The 21175-nt window shown below is 50.9% G+C and overlaps 1 protein-coding gene across 1 annotated transcript; it reads left to right on the forward strand.

Annotated features, from left to right (window-relative positions):
* Nucleotides 1-1100: 1100 nt before the first annotated feature.
* On the forward strand, nucleotides 1101-17354 carry HAPSTR1 (HUWE1 associated protein modifying stress responses). The gene is made up of 4 exons (XM_054992617.1): nucleotides 1101-1507; nucleotides 2418-2498; nucleotides 7938-8213; nucleotides 14014-17354. Exons 1-4 carry the CDS (start codon nucleotides 1255-1257, stop codon nucleotides 14256-14258), a joined length of 855 nt encoding a protein of 284 aa, XP_054848592.1. The 5' UTR covers nucleotides 1101-1254; the 3' UTR covers nucleotides 14259-17354.
* Nucleotides 17355-21175: the final 3821 nt, after the last annotated feature.

Below are 21175 nucleotides of genomic sequence, written 5' to 3' on the forward strand. Positions count from 1 at the left end.
GCAACATCCTAGTTTTGGTGTTTAGGACTGCAGCTGCGCAGATCCTGCAGATTGGCAATGCGGTAGGATTTATTTATTTACTGACTCCAGTGCAGCTTACACCATTCCCGTCTCCTCCATTTTACCCTCTCAACAACCCTGTGAAGTTGGTTATGCTGCGTCTGTGTGATGGCCCAAGGTCACCCAGTGAGCTTCTGGGGCAGAGTAGGGATGGGAACCTGGCTATCCTAGTCTATCACTCTAACCACTGCACAACACTGCCTGAAGAAGAGTCCTTCTAACCCAAGTACCAAAGACTGCAATCCTTTGCCATGTGCCCAGGAGGAGCAGGCTGCACAGGTCTCTCTGAATCCAGAGACATCTGACTACCTGTCCAGATGGGGACTCACCTGCTGCTTAAATACTGTCAGTATATGTCAAGATTTAACCCTCGGTGTGCAAGCTCAGAGTGTACTTTGGCAAGAATGGCTTAACAGATGGGGGAGGGAGCCATCATTTATTTAGGTATTGTTTGTGTCTGGGCTAGGAGGGAATAAAAGCCCACGTTTCCTTCCTTCCCTTTCAGTTGCTTATTTGGCTGAATCTACAGCAGTTATGAGAACAAATAATCAATGTGCAACTGAATAATTATTAGTCCGGAAGGCGCAAGGCACGACCCGCACCTGCTGGCCTGCAACGCAAAGCCCTCTCCTCATTCCCCCCACCCTCCTCTCCGAATATTGGGGGGGGGTGGGGTGCGGAATCCAGTCTCCAGAGCAGAGCAACTGCGCCTGCGCGCGGGCCTTCTCTTTTCGGTCTCCGTCAGTGCCTTCCAGCGCTTGCGCAGAGCGTTCCCATTCGCCTCCCATTTCCCCTCTTGCTAGCGTAATCAACCTTGAAGGGAAGAGGGGGGGGGGGAAGCGCCTCGATTAAGACTCCGCCTCCATTATGACATTGACGGGCACGTCATTTGCCCAATAAGCGGGCGCCAATTTCTCGGAGGGCGCCGGCTAGTGGCTGCGTGCAGGCGAGGGGAGGCGGGTTTCTCCTACGCCCAGCAAGTTCGGTGGAGGCCTTTTGGTGCGCTCTGGGCGGCGTCTCGGGCTCAGTGCGGTGGGAGGCGGCAGACGAGCCGGACGCGCCGGCGAGCGGGTTGCGATGAGGCCGAGGCTGCTCATGGCGGCGCCGTCGGAGGCGGCCGCGGGAAGGTAGCCGGGCGGGCAGCCGGCCAGCCAGCGAGGGGGCGAGCGGCGAGGAGAGGGGCCGGCGGCGGCCATGGAGGAGAAGGCGGCCAAGGAGGAGGGCGAGGCTGAGATCCAGGAGCTGCACGGGCCCGAGCACTGGTTCAGCAAGTGGGAGCGGCAGTGCCTGGCCGAGGCCGAGCAGGACGACGGCGCCCTCCCGCCCGAGCTGCAGGACGACGACGAGGCCGCCGCCGCCGCCTCGCCGCCCCAGCCCGAGCACAAGCAGCAGAAGCTCTGGCACCTCTTCCAGAACTCCGCCACCGCCGTGGCCCAGCTCTACAAGGGTGGGTGCGCCGGGGCCGGCGGGCGCGCCGGGCGGGGCGGGGGGTTCCACCGGCTCGGGCCAGGCCGGGCCAGCGCCTGGCCGGAGCCTTTGTGTGCGCCGGGAGCAGACGCGGCGCTTGGCCCGGGCCTCTGGCGGGGCTGCCCGCCCCCCTCCGTCGGGGGGGGGGGGTGTTGAGGGGCGCCCCCGGGCGGGTGGGGGAGGGGGTGTCAGCGCGCCTTTGTGCGTGTGAACGGAGGCCTGGCCGCGCGGACGCGTGTCGAGCGCGGGGGGGGGGGGTCGGAGGCGTTCCCACGTGCCTGCGCGATGCGGGCGGGCCGCGGCCTCCCCCCTCCCCCCTCCCCGCGGAGGCCTCTCCCCGCCCTGGCCCGGCGGGCGAGGCACAAAATGGCGTGAGGCGGCCTCTCCCGCCTCCGCCCCCGGCCCTTCGCTCCCCGCCCGGCCCCGCGCCGAGGCCAAAGCCGGGCCCCTGCTGCGAAGCCCCGCGGCGCCCCGTGTCCGGCAGGCGGGGGCGCCCCGGCGCCGCTCGGCCCCGCCCGTCCGCCTTCCCCTCCCACCGACAAAATGGCGAGGCGGAAAACACGGGCGGGAGGCGCCGCCGCCGCCGCCGCCGGGCCCAGGAGCCCTCCCCGGGCGCCTCTCTCGCTCCGGCCGGCCGCGGCTGCCCCCGCCTCGGAGGCTTCGCGGGCGGCGGCCACAGGCCCAGCGGCGCCCCCCCCCCCCGCCCCGGTGGTGGGAAGGCGCAGCCGCCCATTTCCTCCTCCTCCGTCCGGGCGACAGAACAAAATGGCGAAGCCCATCATGGCCGAGGCAGGAAGCGCGCCGGAGCGGCGCCGGGCGGGGAGGGAGGGAGGGAGGGGCGCGGCCGGGCCGGGCCGGGGCTGACCCGTCTTCTCTCCCCCGCCCCACAGACCGAGTCTGCCAGCAGCCGGGCCTGTCGCTCTGGGTGCCCTTCCAGAACGCCGCCACCGCCGTCACCAACCTCTACAAAGGTGAGCGCCGCGCGGGGGGGGGGGCGGCTGTGGGGGGGGGGCCTGCCGGGCTCTCACAGCGGGAGGCTCGGCGCTGGATTCCGCCCCTCTCCCCCCTGCCTTGCCTTGCCTCGCCTCGCCTCTGCTGCCCGGACTCCGAGGCAAGCCTGGCTGTGCTCTGGCCCAGGCAGCCTTGGGCTGGCGTTTGTTTCCAGGGGCCTCGCCTACTCCCGTGTGCCTGTGGCAACAACAAGTGTCTCCAGATCAGGTGGCCGAGGCCGCCAGGTGTCCAGCCCTGGCTGTGGGTGTGCCTGTTGGAGCCGGGAAGGTGGCATTGCAGACAGTTACATGGGGGATGATGGAAGCTGGGTGGAGGGTGTAGGCCTCGCAGGGCTGCACTACTCTAAGGAAGACCTGGGTCTGGCCAGGAAGCTTGGGAATGCTCAAGTAGATGGTGGGCCTGTTGTTACACAGCAGGACCATCCTGGAAGAGAGGAAAAGAAGGATAAGCAGAAGGGGGCAAGATCTAGCCTGGAGCACTTGGGTTCAAACCCAGCTCTATTGCAACGCTTGCTGAGTAAATTCTACCTACTTGTTCTCTCTGCTTAAATTGCCTCACTGGGTGGTTGTGGGAGAAAAACAAATCGTGTATGCTGCCCCTAGAAGATGGGGCAGAGATGTACAAGAGTGAATGTATTGCAGAATAAAAAGGAAGTTTGGGGGCCTGTTATGGTTAAAGGATGCTGGTGGTGAGTGTCCTTCTGCTCCACTCTCTCAGGGTCGGTTCCCTGCCCTAGAGACAACCTGTACCTGTAGCTCAAGAATACAGCTTTGCTGAAGGGGGGGTTTACACGCAAGAGAGTGTTTCCCTGCTTCCCTGCCATACGTAGCACAGTATAGTGTGGTTGAGCGCCTTTCCCATCATGCATCTCCTGAGGCTGACTTCTCTTCTGGCCTTGTGGCTTTCTTCCTATGGTGGACATTGGCCTTTTAGAGAGTGACAAGAAGGTTTACTTCTGTGCTTCTAAGATTGAGTCTTGTCTGCATAGTTTCCTCAACACTGGATAGTTTGCATTACTTTAAGGCTGCCAAGGCAGAGAAGAGCCCCCTTTAAGTCTTGGTACCTTCACTTTGCAGAGGTTGATGTGGGGAAGCCCGCTGTGGTGGCAGACCTGTGCTGTTTATAGTGGCTTTCAAATAAATGGCAGTATTCAGAAGGAAGATGACAAAGCCCATGGCTCTTTCGAACAGCCAGGAAGAGACACGGAACATTCTCGGTGCTGGGAAGATCAGGGGAGATAAGTCAAGCTGTTTTTGTTGTTCGGTTTGTGGTGCTATGGTTATATCATTGGCCTTTAGTGGACTAGCTTGATTTGGAGAGGGGCCTGTGTGAAGGAAGTTGCCAGAATGAGTGGACCACTGGCCTGATCAAGTAGGACACCTCTGAGCTTCTGTTCTCCCTTATCTGGAGTTGAGCTGTTATTTTATCAGATTCCTTGTTGGAGTCTGTGATAGGTAGCAATTTTGGGGGGTAGCAAAGGTCTTTCCCACCACCTACTATTTGCTCCTTTTAACAGACGATTTGGGGGATTGAGCTTTTCTGCATGCATAGCAGATGCTTGTACTACTGAGCCCCATGGAACCCCCAAAGTTTCTTGTTTTGCTTCTGTGTTTGGGATGGAAAACTAGAGAATAACATGACTGTTGCTGAGATGGCACTAAATGGTCAACCTTTTTTCCCCTAAGGAAGCCCACTTGAGGAGCAGCTGATCAGCTGTGTACCCTTATGAGTGGTGGTTTGTTAAGCCTTCAGCTGCTGTGCTGGTGCCAGATGTGGCAATCCAGTCAAGTAGGGTTACCAATAACACTGGGGGCTTACCTTTTTCTGTTGTCATGTGAGTAATGTATTATGGAGTAATAGGTGTAATTAGATGAGGTGTTTTCTAGTGTGTGGTGGCTGGGAAGGAATGCAGGAGAGAAGGAAGAGGGGGTTAGTCAGCAAGGCAGGGCTTTTGCCAGCTCAGCCAACAGTGTTGGTCAGTGATGTTTTCTTGATTCATGCAGCTGCCATTTTGCTTACCTATTGCCTCATAAAATGCTGGTTTCTCTGTAGAAGTTGTGGACTGGCTGCCGTATTGGCTCATGTGGAGTGAACTGCAGACTAATTGTCTGAGATTGCCCTGTCCTAGGATGCACTTTACAGCTTCGTCCTCTGGTCAGAACAGCTGGATAGTCAGTGCACTCTGCTGGTGCTGAAGACCACAGTGCGGCCTGGGCAGCAGGCGCCTGTTCAGTCTCGGAATTGGGGCAGGAGGGGTCAGATTGTAGGATGCTGGGTGGGTGGCACCAAGATAATTCTTAACAGAGCAGCAGCCTGTAGGTCAGGCAGGTGGAAATTTTCTAGGGGTCTTGTGTAGGACAAAGAACTGAGGTTGCATAGTTGTCAAGGCTGATAGTTCCCTGACTTACATCTTCCTTTGGCCATAGAGTAACTTGGTGTGGAATTAATACTGATCTACCTTCTGTGGGGGCTTCTTTAAGGATTACAGATGCATGCAAAGTATTTTTAGTTTTCTAAAATACTGAGGTGGTGTTATGATTACCTTAATTAAGGCAAGAGGTTAGTTTAGACTGTAGAATGGGGTTCTCCTGCCAGCACACCAGTCTCTTCAAAACCAGTGTGACTGCTTGAATAAAAGGCCCGGTAAGGTATACACAGATATTACACAGCCTTGTAACTAGATCCAGAGGAGTTAGCCGTGTTAGTCTGTAGTAGCAAAATCGAAAAGAGTCCAGTAGCACCTTTAAGACGAACCAACTTTACTGTAGCATAAGCTTTCGAGAATCACAGTTCTCTTCATCAGACCCATCTGACGAAGAGAACTGTGATTCTCGAAAGCTTATGCTACAGTAAAGTTGGCTAGTCTTAAAGGTGCTACTGGACTTTTCGAGCCTTGTAACTGCGGTTGTCCCAAAACTATGAGAACTGATCTGAACAACAGGTTGAAAAGGGACAGCTGGGTGAGCAAGTTTACTTGCTGTGCCGCTGCAAAAAAACCCCAACTTTAGAAAGCACCCAGCAAGACCTAGAAAAAAGTTCAAGGGTGGTTTTCAGTTCGGCTTTCAGGGGCATGTGACTCCTTGGCTGGGGTGAAGAACACAAGTTCTCCTTGTCATCGGGCCTCCTCCTCTGGAATGCAGTGTCACGCACCTCTGTCTGTTCTGGAGATAGTTTTCTGTCACATTAGACAACTGGGATTTCAGTACGAGCAAGCAGCAGTACATCCTTTTTTGTGTGTGGACCGTGGAAGTGTATCCAGGATCCTGCTCCGAGTAAGATGCCTTGTTCCACCAGGTTTCAGTTTCTGCACCTTTTGTCATATCGGTTTATCCGAAGGCTGGAGAAAGTGGTCCGCAGTGTCCAGTACCTCAATCCTGGAATAACTGGGTAGCCAATTCACTGATCAACAACAATTATGTGACCACAAACTCCTTGAAATCAACCCAGTACTGCATTTATGTCCAGGCACCATCTCATAAGAATCACAAGGAGGTTGTCCTGGCTTGCTGTGGTCATGTGACAGGGAGGCCAGGAGCTAGAGGTCTGCCCTTGCCAGTGAAGCAAGTGCCATGAGCAGCTGACCAAGGATGCCGGACACAAGAAAGGCTTGACACGGAAAGGTGTGCCATAGCAAGGAATGAGTCAAGGGACAGCTGTGGTGGAAGGATCCTCTCCATTGCTAAGTGGCTTGGCCTGGCTGTTCGGCTTGTTTTCAGAACATGGATGCAGTTGGGGCTTGTTTGGGGTAGGTGGTTGGCCTCCGACAAGCACTTGGCATGTAGATGATCAGCTTCTCTCACTCTCTCCCCGCTTCCCTCCTGATAAGCTGTCTAGCAGTGTGAGCCAGCACAAGGCAACCTGGGCTTGTGCAAAATCCTGGCTTTGGAGCATCTTGGAAGTGCAGAGGAAGCAATTTAGGACATCGCCAGACTTTTGAAAGTTGCAACCCATTCACCAGTCGGCTGCATCCTGCAACAGTTTTAGCAGTAAAGTAGCAGCCAACCCTGTCACAGCCATGCTTTTAAAGTGTGGGTTCAGCCGTGTTCCCACAGAAGGACTCGCGTCACGACAGTGAAGGACAAACTGACAGACTAAATCCTCTAGCTAGCTGCTGAAACCTGGAGCTGCTCTGCTAGCAAGTTGTCCCGGCTTTGTCATTTTGTCAAAGTGCAGCCGCGGCACATTACCAGCTTGTTCTGTTGCGCACTGTTGGGTCAATATAGCTGAGGACAGAACAGAGTATGCCTGTGTAAATCACTGCTGGTCTTGGAAATGGTCTGGTGAGTGTCCCGTGTCTCTGTCTCTGGCTGTCTTTTCCAGGGGTACTTGTAGTGCCTTTGTTAGAAAAATAAGTGGTCATATCAGCATGTGTATGTTACTGGAGTTTGCTTATATAAGCCCCGCAGAGTCTTAGTACTGCCATTCTTGGATGGCAGTCTCTGTTCTGTGTGGTTCTTGTGCATTGGAGGAAGGAAGCTATTGTTAAAACTACCTCAAAGGAACAGGAACAGTTAAAGCAACTGGTCAGCTTATTTGGATTGTGCTTTGAATTTCTGTAGTGAATTAAAATAATCACAGATGCGTAGCAACTTAAACTGCCTGTAGTTGAGCTCCCCGGTACAGAGAGCCTTATTTTGAGGCCTGTTCTGAAGCCGTGACTACTCCTTTCGCAGACCAGGGGCACGTTTGTCATTTGAGGCCTTGCAGTTGAATTTTTTTTTTGTTTTTTTTGGAGCTGAAATGAAGTGACTTGGAAGGCTAATCTGTGATTGCTCAGATGCTCGTACCTGTAGGTAGGTGCTGCAGGTGTCCAGGCATCCTCTACTTGGAAAGTGCAAGGTGGCAGAGCTGGAGTGAGGCTGTGGGCCAGATCTGGCTCGAGTACACAGCCTATGTTAGCTGTGCAAGTCGTTCTTAGCTACACTTCCCATTCTGTAAAGAATATCGTGTAAGCTTTGTGTATGCCTTTAATTGTTGTTTTAAGCTTCTTTGGATTTTTAACTCTTGTTTCTACCTTACATGTGTGCCTTTATCTTGTGAATCAGCTTATGTTTTTGTATTCTTGTAACAGGATATTTAAGTAGAGGCCATAAAACTTGGAAGGAGGTAGTGGAGGGAGATGAGTTGAGGGCCAGAAATGGGCCTCAGATAAGCTGCTTCTGTACTGAGGTGCTGCACCAGTATCATTGTAAACCTTCCTTCCTGTAGGTGGCCATTAGCAGATCTCAAAATTGACACAAATTCCTTTGAAACAACATTTGTCTTCTATATCTGTAAGGGGGGGGGGAATGTTCCAGAGCGACACAGGTGACACAGGTGCCCTTGGGCACAGGTTGACACATCTTCCAGTCTGCTTGACCCAGAGTACTCCTAATACTGTTGCATCTCTCTTTTTACAGAAAGTGTGGATGCCCATCAGCGGAGTTTTGATGTAGGGATCCATATTGGCTACCAGCGTCGCAATAAGGACGTGTTGGCTTGGGTTAAAAAACGCAGAAGAACTATTCACCGAGAAGACTTAATCAGCTTCCTGTGTGGGAAAGCTCCCCCACCACGAAATTCTAGAGCTCCCCCAAGACTGACTGTAGTATCCCCTAACCGAGCAACGTCGGCGGAAACAAGCTCTTCTGTAGAGGCAGACTTGCAGCCCTTCCGAGAAGCTATTGCTCTCCATGGTAATGCTCTTGCAGTGTTTGGTGTCTTCCCATGCAGGGATGGGTGTTGGTTAGTGCAGGCGCCTGCAAGGTCTCTCACCCCTTTAACAGCTTGGAAGCCCTCTTGGCAGCGAACACTAATTAGTAAAGGCATCAGAACAGCACCCTAGATGCTAGCATCCCCTTGGCTGGGTGTGCAACAGCATATTCCTCCCTTTTGTGTTTTTCTAGTGTTTCTCTAATGCAAGACTGAAGTTCATTTCTCTGTAGGGACTTTATTTAGCACTGAGGATTAAAGGGGTATAGTTCCCATGGGTTGTACTGGCTCGCTGTCCTCTAAAACCAAAAAAACAACAACAACCCCTTAGCAAAACATTGTTTGTTATGAATGTGATCTCTCAGGACTTGGAAAATATGAAAAAAGGGGGGAATGGACAGTAGCTTGTCCTAAGTACTTCACCTTGAGGCAGAATGTAGAGTTTTGAGTTCCAGTTGCTAGAGGGATGGCTTTACTTGAGCTTTAGAGCAAGGCTTTCAGCTCTCTGCTGCTCTCATGAAAGGAGAATGTGATTTTGGGTATGTAAAGGATTGAACAGCTCCCAACTTCCTAGAACCTCTTGTTGGCTTATGGTAGCTGGCATTTTGTTGTGAAACACGGGGAGAGGCTGTTGCCCATGCTTTATGGGTTCGTGTAATGCCTGATTCTTCTTAGCTAAGCTTGCATGAACTTGGAATTTCCATTTGGCTGGCAGTCCAGCGAATTTTTGCTTAGGCCTGGAATGCCTTTTTGGCCATGCAAGAATCAGAGGCTTGTGCTGACTTCTTCCAGCATCTTCAGTTTTATTCTCTTAACAAAACAAAAAGCTCCTTCCCCCGATGCATTCTGCTACAGGATCCACAATAGTGTTTGCAATAATACAACCAAGTAAGTTAAAAGCTGTGTTAATTTTATTTATTGTGAAAATGCATGCGCTGCCTCTCCAGATCTGTTCAACATGGCTTGTAACTAAAACAGTAAAACAAAACCAAGCAAACAGCAATAAAAACATATCAATAAAGGCATAAATAAAACAATGCAAGTAAAAAAGGTAAAAGATTTCAAGGGAAGTAGACATGCTCAAATTGTGGTATAGGGGTCAGATTGAGTTAAATAAGAAGACAGCTTTAGATGTTCAGTGCAGAAAAGATCTGGTATGTGATATTCCCAGAATGCTCTTCAGAGCTGTTATGGGACTTTTCTGTAAGTCGTTGACTGTTAAGGTAAATTGGTTGTTTCTAGTGCTGCTTTTTTGGACAACGAGCAAGTTGTATCCAGCGTCCCCTTTAGAAAGCTTGGGGTGGCTCACGTGGGGGTTCTGTCCCGGCACTAATCAGACTCAGACCTCCTCCCTTGCTGCAGCGCCGCTGTTGGATTAATTGTTGGGTCACTTGCTGAGAGATGGAACAAATGACTGCTTTAGAAACAGTTGTGTAAGCTTAGATGGTTCCTGATTCTTCACACTGAAAGGTCAGGAGCATTGTCCTGAGTTCAGAAATGCTATTCTGAAAGACGTTTGGGCTCATGAGGGGCTGGGGGTGGTGGTGCAAGGCAGCTTTATCCGAACATTTGGTATAATCCTTAAAGGAATGTGTCCAGTCTCTTCCTAGCCTGTGCCTTCGGGACTGAGTGGCACAGTATATTTAACTTCCTTTTCGAGCCCAGCCTCGCTGAGTGCGTGTTTTAAGTTGGTGAGCTCGCATACTCCAGCTACGTCCAGAACTTCAGCTGTCATCCTGGAAGTGAAGCTGGCACGTGCTTGGAAGCCTATTGGCGGTTTCTCCCCGTCACTGCTGATTTTAGACCTTAAGATAAGCAGTGAAGTGAGAGTTATAACATTGACTCAGCAGCTGAAACGGGTGACGATGGCATATGCCTTGCGAAAGCCCCTCTGAATTGTTTCCCACACCTCCTGCCACATTGAAATGAGAGCAGGAAATGCTTCTGTTTGTGCCCTGGCCCACTCTCCCAACAAGTTGCAAGACACATTAATCAGTGACAATATAACCACTTGTCCACCATTAAGTTGGGGGCGGGGTGGACGGACCATTAAACTCTTAAAGGCACTTTTGTGTTGTAAATGGTGGAGAGCTTATCTCTTTGGCTCTCCCTTAGGCAAAAGGCCCCATTTTCTGCAAGGAGGGGGTCTCTGGTTAACAGTAGAGCACACAGTTGTATGCAGAAGACCTGGTCCTTGACCTTTCCAGCTTAAGCAACAGGGGCTCCCTGAAATTCAGTCTGGGGGCTCTACTGGAATTTTGAGCACGTTGCGGGTGCTCCCACAGTATGGCTGCCAGTCACAGAGTGGCTGCCATGGTGGGCCAGAATCCCTTGGTTGCTTTGGGGAAGAGAGACTGTTTTGGTTTGTGTCCAGTGAATGGGGCTGTTTGCTACAGGGAGACATTGCCAGGCCCTGAAGATGTCAGAGTCTGTCTCTGTGGCTGCCCTCGAGGGCATGATGCACCTGTCTGGGCTGAGCCCAGGGCTTTGCCAGACAGTCTGTGGTTGGAGGTGAGTCCGAAGGAGGACTTGTCCCCTAGACAGACAGTGGCTCACTGGTAAAGAAAAGCATTCTTTGGCAGATTTCCCCCTAAGAATCTTCTGGCAGCTTAGGTAAAGTGAACAAGGTGTGTTAAGCCCTGTGTTTTTGGTAAAAGATGTGCTGGACCCCAGGTCTAGTCTTCTGGGCGCCTCAGAGTTCTTTGTGGGGCGTTACAGTGGGCCAGTGGGGAACCCCACCCTAGAATCTGGCCCTGTGAAGCAGCAGTGGGGTTGGTTTTGCAGTTTTATTGTTGGAATCACAGTGCAGGTACTGTTCGTTTTGGTCACAACACAGTGTTGGATCTGGTCAGGTTTCATATTTATTCCAATAAAAGTGCAAATTGTAAATGTGATAACTCCAGAGGAACCCCTGCCCACGCCCATTTTAAATTTGTGGAGAACTCCGTGCCCTCCGCTGGTGCCCATATTCACCTGAAGTGGGACTGGTTCATTGTGCCCAAAGCGTGTTCTCCATTTGGTGCTCTGCTCCCGTGGGAACGTGCTCGGATCACACCGTTCGTTGTGCTCCATCCTCATTAGACCAGAGTGCCAGCAGGTGGGACGCAAGGAGCCCAGTGGAACTGCAGAAGGGCCTGGCGGGGGCTCCCGGTTCTGACGGTCCTTATCCAGCTCGGTCCTGCAATAAAACGAGCAGGCTGAAGAGAGTCATTTTCTAAGCAGTCTTGTTCCATGCTTGGGAAGTTTCTTCCTTCTCCACTGAGATAAAGTTCAGTGCAGTCTGTTCTTGGCCAGTGGGCAGAAGGTGGCACAGCCCCCTTTCCCCCTTCAGTTCCCCCCCATCAGCTGTGGGGAGTGGCTGGGTGTAGAGTAGGAAGGACATTAGGCACACTTTCCATACACCAGGCCCCCTCCTCTCAGATCATCTGGTGGGTTTGGGGAGGGCTTGGAGCAGAAAGCATACCGAGTTGCTGCTGAGATTGCGCAAAACAACATCATACCTTTTCATTTGACGTCTCTTTGTTTGGCTGGTGGTGCCTGTGTTTGCAGGCAATGCTTCTGTCTTGGGGTTTTTAAACCCTTATTTTTTTTAATTCAGAGATTCTGCTTGTTTTGTAGCTACATATCTAATAAACACCTTAGTTTTGTTCAGTTAAAATGGAAACCAAGGCCCAATAGGAGAGAGAGTTGCAAAGTATTACACTTTGACAAATGTCACTGAAGTGCAGAGATACGAGTTTTTAGTTGGAAATGGGGACCAAAAATCTTGTAGTAAAGGAGAGAGTTTTACAATTCGGGCATAGAAACTTTTCCCTTACAGTCACACTATTAAGGACTGTTCACCGACGTGAATGTTGAGTTAAACATAACAGCTCTAATCTCTTCAGGTATGTTGTGTTAAGCACAGTGTCATACTAGTCCAGGGGCATGTTTGTCATCTAGAAACATATGCAGCATATTTTCAAAAATAGATCTCAAAATGCTCAGGAATTCTCATTATCCAGTGCGGTCGTTGCTTCCTGAATCTTCATACTGCATAGGTCTTAATAGGCATGTTGAGAGAACAAAACTTCTTCATGAGGAGCATTTTGCTCTTTTCAAAAGACATTGTTTCTCAAGATGTCCCCCCCCCCCGAATTCCTGCTGCTTCTCCCCTCCCCACCCCCAGACATCTCAAGGTGTGGTTTTCCTTCAAGCATCGCCCTTGATGCTTCGTCCGTGGATTTTACAGTTGGAACACTCAAGTTCCTTCCCTTTTTTCCCTTTTGCCTCCTTTCCTGCTCTTTACCAACACGGCATGAACTACCGTAGCCCTTCACAAAACATGGAGCCAGTCTGCTTTTGACTTCCCCCAGAAAGCATAGGAAGGTGCAGGTACAGCAGGTTGGGGGCGTCTCACTCCAGTCACAGTGTGCCTGCTTGTGCAAAGAGGAGCTCTGTGAGTTGACTCGGTTACTGCTGGTTCCTTTAGGTTCTCTTCCCGTATGTTAGCCGGACTGAGCCTGCCGTCTCCTCAGATATCTGGCACTCCCGAAAGATGAATCCCAAATTTTGCCCGTGATGTGTCCTGGGTGAGGGTGCTGCATTAATGTTGCTTGGTTTCCCAATGCTGTGGTGTAATGCCTTTATCAGGACTCCCTGATATTGCACAGTGCATACGCTTTTAAAGTTCTGACCACTGCGCCTGGTGAAGAGTTTTGGAGAGTCCTTGAGCTTGCTCACTGATATTCGGGGTGTGTGTGTGTGTGTGTGTGTCCGCCCTAAACAAAGGGGGCTGCTCAGCTTTCGTCAGCGGGTGTTTTCCTCCGCCTTTGCCCGTTTTACAGGTGTGTTGGATGCCATGTGGGCTGAGTACACTTCTGTGGGGCTGTGCGAAGTGCTGCAGTTGTCCTGAGTTCTGTGATGGATCCACCTTTGGGGAGCTCACCTGTCCCTCCTGGGCAGGCCTTGCATGGCTTCCTGACAGGCTCCCAGATATGCTAACGTACTCTCAAGTCAGCCAGCCCTCCTGGCTCACAGGCATGCACCTCTTGGCATGCTGGCCAGAGCGGCCCCTGCCCCCACAGCTGCTCCTGCAGTCCTGCAGTTCGTTCAAACAAACCTGAAGGCTTAAGCAGGGAGGCTAGAGGCAGAGCTGGACAAACAGTTGGACTCCTTGGCCCTGCGGAATTCCTCTGAGTCCTCGTGACAGCCTGAGGTCTGGCTTTTCTCCCAGGTATTGCCTGAATGGTGCTTGGGGCGAGGGGGCAGAAGAGGACCCAGAAAGGAATCCTGTCATCAGATGCTGCCTGACCAAAATGCATCCACTGAGTATCCAAGCGAATGGGTTCTTGTGTGGAAAGGCTAAGACATCAACGAGGCGAGGGTAGGGGGGGCCCTGGCCTTGTGGTGAGGGGACCATGCTTGAGCCATGACATGGCAGAACCCTCCACAAAGTTCTCCAACTCTGCTCTGAGATTCTGGCATGTGTGAAGTAGAGAGGACCCACTCTTCCTTCCCTAATGAGCTTACAGTTGGCGGCCCTCAGAGTGTCAGAAGGTCCTTGAGCACCCCAAGGCCTCAGCTAGTGAGAAGTGGCACATCCTCTGTGTCCTGTGTTTTTTGTCATATAGTTTCTGGTGCTTGGCTACTCTGGTGGTGCTTTCTGTGGGAGGAGAGCCAGGCTAGTGGAGCAAGAGCTGCCTCCATCTTTAGGGTGACTATCAGCAAAATACCACCATTTCTGTCTGTCTGTGGCTTGTGCTGGAGGCTACTGTTTTGTAACAAGTGCTTTCTCTTCCTTAGGTCTTAGCGGGGCAATGGCTAGTATAAGCGTTCGCTCGAGCACCCCGGGCTCACCCACCCATGTGAGCAGCGGCTCCAACAATAGTCGGAGGAGAAACGGACTCCATGATGTTGACTTGAACACTTTCATATCCGAAGAAATGGCGCTCCACTTGGACAATGGTGGAACTAGAAAGCGTACCTCAGCCCAGTGCGGAGATGGCATTACGGACTCCCCGACCCATAAACGCAATCGTATGATCTAAACAGCAGAGCCCTTGGCCCTCTCCCTCTCCCACCCCCCGCCATGCTGCTTGAAAGCCACTCGATCCTCAGCATCTCGCTGGGACAGACAAACACAAGCTCCCTCCTCCGGAGTCACACAAGTTTTCACTAATTGCCATAAAAAGGAAAGCTTATGTACCAACAGAGTCTTCTCGTAACTACTGCTTTCTTCAAATTTAGATTCTTTAGCAGAGGACTTCCAGTGCTGTGTAGTGGCTAGCAAGCTCGTCACAGGCAGAACGTGCATCCGTTCCAAGGCTAAAAGTGACCTTACTTGTACTTTTAAAGGGAAAAAGGAAATATCAGACGTTTATTTGGTTACAGAGATGCTTTTTTGTCCTTTTTTTCTTTCCGTGTTTCAACATTTGCTTAAACAGTATTGCCATTTTGACAACAGTGTCAAAAAACAAATAACATGATGTGGCATGTAAGACCTGCAGGCTTCCTTTTTGCGTATGTTTTTTCCTTTTTAAAACTATTGGGCACATAATTTCCTATAGTAAGTGTGCAAGTTTCAAAAGCGTTTGGCTGTGTGGAAAAGAGGTACGATGTTGGTTTATGTAACAGTCCCAAATCAGAACAGAAAGGAACTTTTTTGGGTTTGCTTTGGCCACGGTAGAACTCAGCTGCCCCAATTGCTTCCTCCCCAGAAGCCACCTTAAATTGGGCTTTGCAAGTCGGTTTGCCTGTCTAACTGAAGCGTTCCCTTTGTAAAGCAAGCAGCAGGCCCTGCGTTCATTGGCAGTGAGCAAGCGGTGTTCTGTGGAGAACCGGTGGTTTTAGTATTTCAGGTATGTATGTTGTTTAAAGGAGTCTTTCATGGTACACTTCCTGTAAAGAAATTATCTGCGCAGAATATGGGAGGGAAATACGAGTGGAGGGAAAGAGGTGGGAGCAGTTTTTTAAAAAGGATGTTGGATGTGTTTGTGCTCTATGATGGTTGTGATTACTGGGCTGCTTAAGGAAACTGCCTGAATTGCCGAACCGCCTCTGGTGCCGACTTTCCCTTGGCTGGAGCGAGCCACAGGTCCTTGGAAGTGCCACCCAAGAAATGTCCCTGAGAAATCTCATCAGGTGCCGGAGAGGTAAACCACTTTGCAGTGGAAGTCTTGGGTTTAAGATGGAAAGTGATGAAATGTTGAAGGTCTGCTGGCAAGGGCACTGAGTGCTATAAACTCTCAAAACAGATTTCTGAATGTATCGGACACGACTAATGTCAAATACCCGGGGCACTAACAGTCTCAGTAAACCAGGAAGTGAGGGCTTGCACTTCTCTGCCTGCTGTGAATGAAGCAAGCTGCAGTGGCCAGTGGAGAAGGGCTTGGCCCCGCCCGGGCCCTGGGATTTGTGTTCAGTCTCTCTGCTGTTGGCTTGATCTATGCCGTATCTCTAGATGCTGGTTGACCTGGCTTCTGGGCAGACACACAGCGGGGTTTTTTGCCATTTTGTTTGCCATGGGCAGGCGAGGCCTGTCAAGATGGAAAGTCTTTGAAACTCTGAAGTTGCAGAAAAAGAGGGTCAGATAGTCAGAAAGCTGTTCTGAGGTGCTGAGTGGCAAGCCTCGAGATGTCCTGGCGCTGGCAGCCTCCCCCTTGGACGTGTCTGGGTCAAAAAGCCAGAGACCTGCCGGCTTCTAGGATCAGGAACATGCAATCTTGTTTTTTGTTCTGTAGAGCTTTTAAATATTTGCAAAGTGGTTTCAGGAATTTCTAAAACAGCTCTTATGGTGCTGTGGCTACAGGTTAGCAGTTCGTGAAACCATGTTAGTACGTTTTTAAGCCCAGTCTTGACATCTGGTCAGGTGTGATCTTAGGGGCTAACTCTAAAGATTGCCAGCTGTTGGACTTCTAACAGGGCTGGTATGTGAGAAGTAGTTTCCTTTGCGTACAGCCTAGAACTATTGTCTGCCTTTTGAGAGTTTGCACTTGGCACTGGTGTGCCCTGCAGGGTCTCAAAATCATAGCAACAAATATAACTATATTTAAAAAACAAAAACCTCCAGTCATACTTTGGAACTTGCATAGGAGGATTCTTGACTCAGAAATGCCGCCGTGGACAGAGTGGGCTCTCTGGCCAGCACCGACTGGCCTGGAATGGCGGAAAGGCCTGCCGCTTCCATGGCCCCCTCCCCCCTTCCCAAACCGAATTAGTTCATAGGTGTGTACAGAATTAGTTGGGTATGTTTTTATGCAGCTCCACTAAGCGCTGGCTGGGATAAATCCTCCCTGGGTGTATGCTTACTGCTCCAATGTTAATGGCATGAGTCCCAACTCGTGATGCTAGATGGAGAGGGTTGAGTTTTTTGTCTATGGCTTAATAAACTCCAAAAGGAAAAGAAAAAACAGCACTTGATGCGGAGTTCCTCCCCCACAAGTAGAATGTACTAAAATTCCTTACTAACGCTTCGAAGCTTTGCTTTTGGTCTAGCTTCTTTGAACAAAATATGTTCAGTGTTTTTTTTATTCTTATTCAGGTGCCATTTTTCTTCTGGTCAAGAGAAAAGCAGGCTTTGATACTCTGGCTGCACTAATGGAGTGGGTGTGTGTGTGTTAAGTCTTGGATAAATTTTATTTTGACGGCTTTTTTGGTCAGCCCCTGAAAAAACAACTGCATAGTGGCCTCATCCAGCAAACAAATGGGTAGCAGGCGAGTTCCTTTAATGTTTCATGGTAGCGTATTTCCATGTCACCCACTGGCTGTGACTTCTGGAATGCTGCTGTTAAAACGTGTTCTGAGCTGGGGGGGAATGGGGGGGTGGGTGTCTGTTTTTGTTTTCATTTGAGTTGGGTGAATGCCTTCTGGTGACCTTCCTTTTCTCTCTTTCCCCGTGTAAACCAAACTTAACATGAATGTGGGGAAGATATTACATAGAATATATCCTGCATTGAAGCTGAGCTTGGCTTGCATATTATTAAAATTCAATTTGAATATTAAAACACTTGAGCTATAGTGAGGTAATGCAAAGCTGATTTTTCCCCCCTTTGTCTGAAATTGAACTCCTGCGATCCTCAAATGTGACTTACCTGCTGGAGAAATAGATACCTTTTTAAAACCCTAATAAAAATTTTAAAAAATCAGCTGAGCTTGCTTGCTTTCTTCATCCCAGATGGGGCTTCCTGGATCCCAGTTCTGAGCAGTGAAGGGGAAAGGTCAGCTTTGATCCCATGACAGGTTACCAGAGCCGTGTTCCAAAGACCCTTCTGTGTGGCTTTCCTCTTTCTAATGGGGTCTCTTTGGACCTCCAAAAGGCCTTTTGGATGGTGACAGCAGCTCCAAACGCAGAGGGAGACAACCCCCTTAGCATGGACTGGGGGTTCATTTCTGTTGGTTCTTCCTGGGGCATCCCATACCAGGAGGGTCCTGGCAGGGGGGTCCTGTGTCTGGTCTGCTTGCCACTTGAGAGAGGAGATGCTCACCAGTGAGTGTCAGCAAGATGTCATGGGGGGCTCCAAGGTGAAGGCAGTCCACAGAGTGCCTCTGCTGCAGACTGCCATTGATGGCCTGGTCAGCTGCTTGGAGTATGTGTTGCCCATTCTGAAATGGCCACTCTGCCAGCTTCTGGATTCAATTCGGGGGGGGGGTGCTGAATCCCTTGGTGGCCTAGAGACCCACGCGACCGAAAGATGATCTCATCCCGGATGTGCCTGTGCACCAACACAGCAACCTTCAGTCTGCCGCGCTTAGGGTGGCAGAAGTCCCTCTTCCAGCATGGCTGCCCCCTTGTGGATGGGCCCTGGAGAGGCGATGAGGGGAGCCCTTGCCCCGGACCTGTGAGGGTTTTGTATGGGAAGAGCAGGTGTTACGTGAGAGGGTGGGGTGCAGCTCTAATGTTTGGTTTCAATTGAGTATTTTATTACATGTAAGCAGCTTTGAGCCGTGTATAAAAATGTCAATAAAGTGACTTAGCTCGGCCTTTCATGTCACACATGTAGAACTGAGGCTCTCCCACCCACCCACCCGGCCTCCCAACCTCGGTGGGGGTTACGCTTGATGAATTTACATTAATGCACAAAACGCCTATTCTCACGGCAGGAGCATGAATGCTGAATGCGTGAAAAACCTTTGCCTGCCCCTCTGCTGACATGGTTTTGCCCTAAGGATGAGCCACTTTTTCAAAAAGGCGAATGAAAGCGGAGGTGTTTCGGAGCGAGTGCCTGTGCTTCTCTGGTTTGTACACCCTTGAGGAATCACAATACAAGCTTGAGTACAGCCGAAGTGGTGCTTGTGCTTCTGAAGGAATTGACTGCAGCGCCAGGTGAAGCAGCTCATTTAATCTCGGTCATGATGACTAAATCTCATTGGGCTGATGGGAATGCAGACATGGAGGACGTTCCCAGCGGTTGCAGCAGTCGCTTTGGCGGTGACTCAGCCTGCATGTGACACGGGACATGGCTGGTCTGATTTTTTTTTTTGTATGAGGTGTGCCTGTTGCCCCTCTTGCAGAAGCTGGGTTCAAGCTACCTTACATCTGCATCAGGCCATCCGGCTCTGTCTGCTCTGCTTGGCACTGGATCTTGGCTGCTCAGGCATAGAAAGATCTTCCCTAACACTGGGTACCTGAACCAGCCATGCCAGGCTATGGCCTAGGCATCAACTGTGTCGAGCAGGTGCCCTGTCGCTGGCTGATGGCAGGTTAGAGGCTGGATCTCCTTCAGCCCGAGAGTACAAATGGTTAGCTTAAATCCACCTCTTAGAGATTGAAAATGAGACACACACACCCTACTGCCTTTCTGTGTGCCCCCCAGTGTCTTGGAAGCAGAGCTGGATCTGGTAGGCCCCGAGTCTGGTGTGGCTCTGCCAGCCACCTAACTGGTATCTTCAAGAATTCTGGTCTCCCCATGGAACTGCTGTGGGAGACAGTTCAGAAAGGACGTGGAGTGGGAAATCAAAGCAACCCTCTCCTGCCAGCCCCCATGCCAGCAGGCCTGCCAGAGATTTTAGGTAGCTGTGCTGGTCATTGCAGTAATTAGAATATTTTCAGCCTTGCTGTGTCCTTGGGCCAGTCAACCTAACCTACCTCACAGGGTGGTTGTGAGGATAAAAAAGAGGGAGAGCCAACTGTGGCGACTGAGCTGGGAAAAGCAAGGTGAGATTTTTAAAAGGTCCACTGAATTGGAAGGTGCTCCATGGGCCCAGGGAAGCTGTGATTTGCAGTGCCAAGGTGAGAAGCGGTCTGGTGCTGTTCCGTACTTGGGGGAGAATCTTCTCCCAAGTATGAGCAGAAGCCTGGTTTGTATGTGAGGCTGCAACCCATAATTAAGCCACTCGATGCAAAGCAAGGCGGATGGAAGTCAGGGTTGGCCCATGTGGTGGGAGGTGCAGAAGGAGGCCAGAGCTTCCCCCACACCCTTTGGGGTGGTTCTTGTGTGCCCATGCTTCTGCAAGCGGTAGCAGGGTGAGGGAACCCAAGGGGGAGAGGCAAATGATGCCCCCAAAGACCCCCTTTTTTGCCCTGTAAAGATCGAGTCTGATTCTAACAGAGAAAAGCCTTTCTGGTCATGGAGTTCCTCTTCCTTCAAGCGCCACCTTGTGGCAGAGAGTCAAAATGTCCAAGGTTCCACCGGTTCACCAGCCAGTGTTATCCAGAAGTTATCCAGTTGCTAGTTCAATATGATCTCTGGATCCCCTCTCTCTATTAACTGCTGGGTTTTATAATTCTTAAAGGGAGAGTGGCCACCCCTCTTATTTTCTTGCTTTGCTTCACCCAATTAATTCTGCACCCCACTTTGTGAATTCCCTTTGAATTGCAAGTGAGGGGCTCTTCCAATGAGCCATGAAGCATTCCTCCCCCCGGCTTTTTGGGTGTATACTGAAGAATTCTGTGGAGTCCAAAAGCTTGCTATGATAACTACAACACTAATAGCTGCATTTATATACTGCTCTTTTAGACATATTAGTGCCTCAGGGCAGTGAACAAAGTGTTGTTGTTATCCCCACAATACAGCTGGGGTTGAGAGGAGCGGCTTAGTGCGTTCGTGGCAGTCGTGGGATTTGAACCAGCAGAGCAGCCCAATCACTTAACCACTATGCTACCGCAGTTCCGCTTTGCCAGCTGCTCTTTCTGGTATTTCTCTATGGAAATTGCACAATTAACTTTGCTCTGCCTAATGACCCTCCCCCACCCTGAAAGAAATGTCGGTTAAAACTGGGTAGAGCAGAGCGTTTCTTTTAAAACAATGCAGGGAACGTGCCCAGACTCCAAATAATGCACTTAAAAAAACCAGCAACCCAAATAAATGATGCCAAAGGAGCCCTGTTTGGCTTTGCTTGTTTTGAGTGTGTTTTTCCAATGATGCATGTGGAGAGCAGAAGCTGCCTCCGCCCCACGAACCTGCTGAGTCTCTCCTTGGCTGTAACCGATTTCCTGCTGCTGACCAGAAACTTGTGCATCTCTGCACAGGCCCCTCCAACATTTCAAAGATGCAAATATTGTGATATTGGCTTCCTGTAGCTGCTCCCACCCCATCTCGAGGCCCTTTCCCAGTCAGCATGGTGTAGTGGTTAGAGTGTCAGATTAGGATCAGGGAGCCCCAGGTTCAAATCCCCCACTCTGCCATGGAAGCTCACTGGCTGGCCTGGGGCCAAGTCACACCCTCTCAGCCTCACTGAGTCACTGTGAGGATAAAACGGGGGAGGGGAGGTCCATTTTAGTCATTTGGGGTCCCCGCTGGGGAGAAAGGCAGCAGATAGATGAAATGAATAACTGAATGCACCCTTGTTACCCAGTCCGGGTTAGGGTTGGACTAAGGACTAAACTACAATTGACGAATTACACAAGGAGTCGCAATGTTCGCCAGGAAGCTGAGTTTTAAAAGATTGGAAGGCTCCGTCAGTTTCCCCACTCTACAGAGCCGCAAAGGTGGCTCCTCAGGGTCTGCTAATTTCCTCTTTGCCTCCT

The sequence above is a fragment of the Eublepharis macularius genome, chromosome 12, assembly GCF_028583425.1.
Source record: "Eublepharis macularius isolate TG4126 chromosome 12, MPM_Emac_v1.0, whole genome shotgun sequence".
Classification (NCBI taxonomy): Eukaryota; Metazoa; Chordata; class Lepidosauria; order Squamata; family Eublepharidae; genus Eublepharis; species Eublepharis macularius.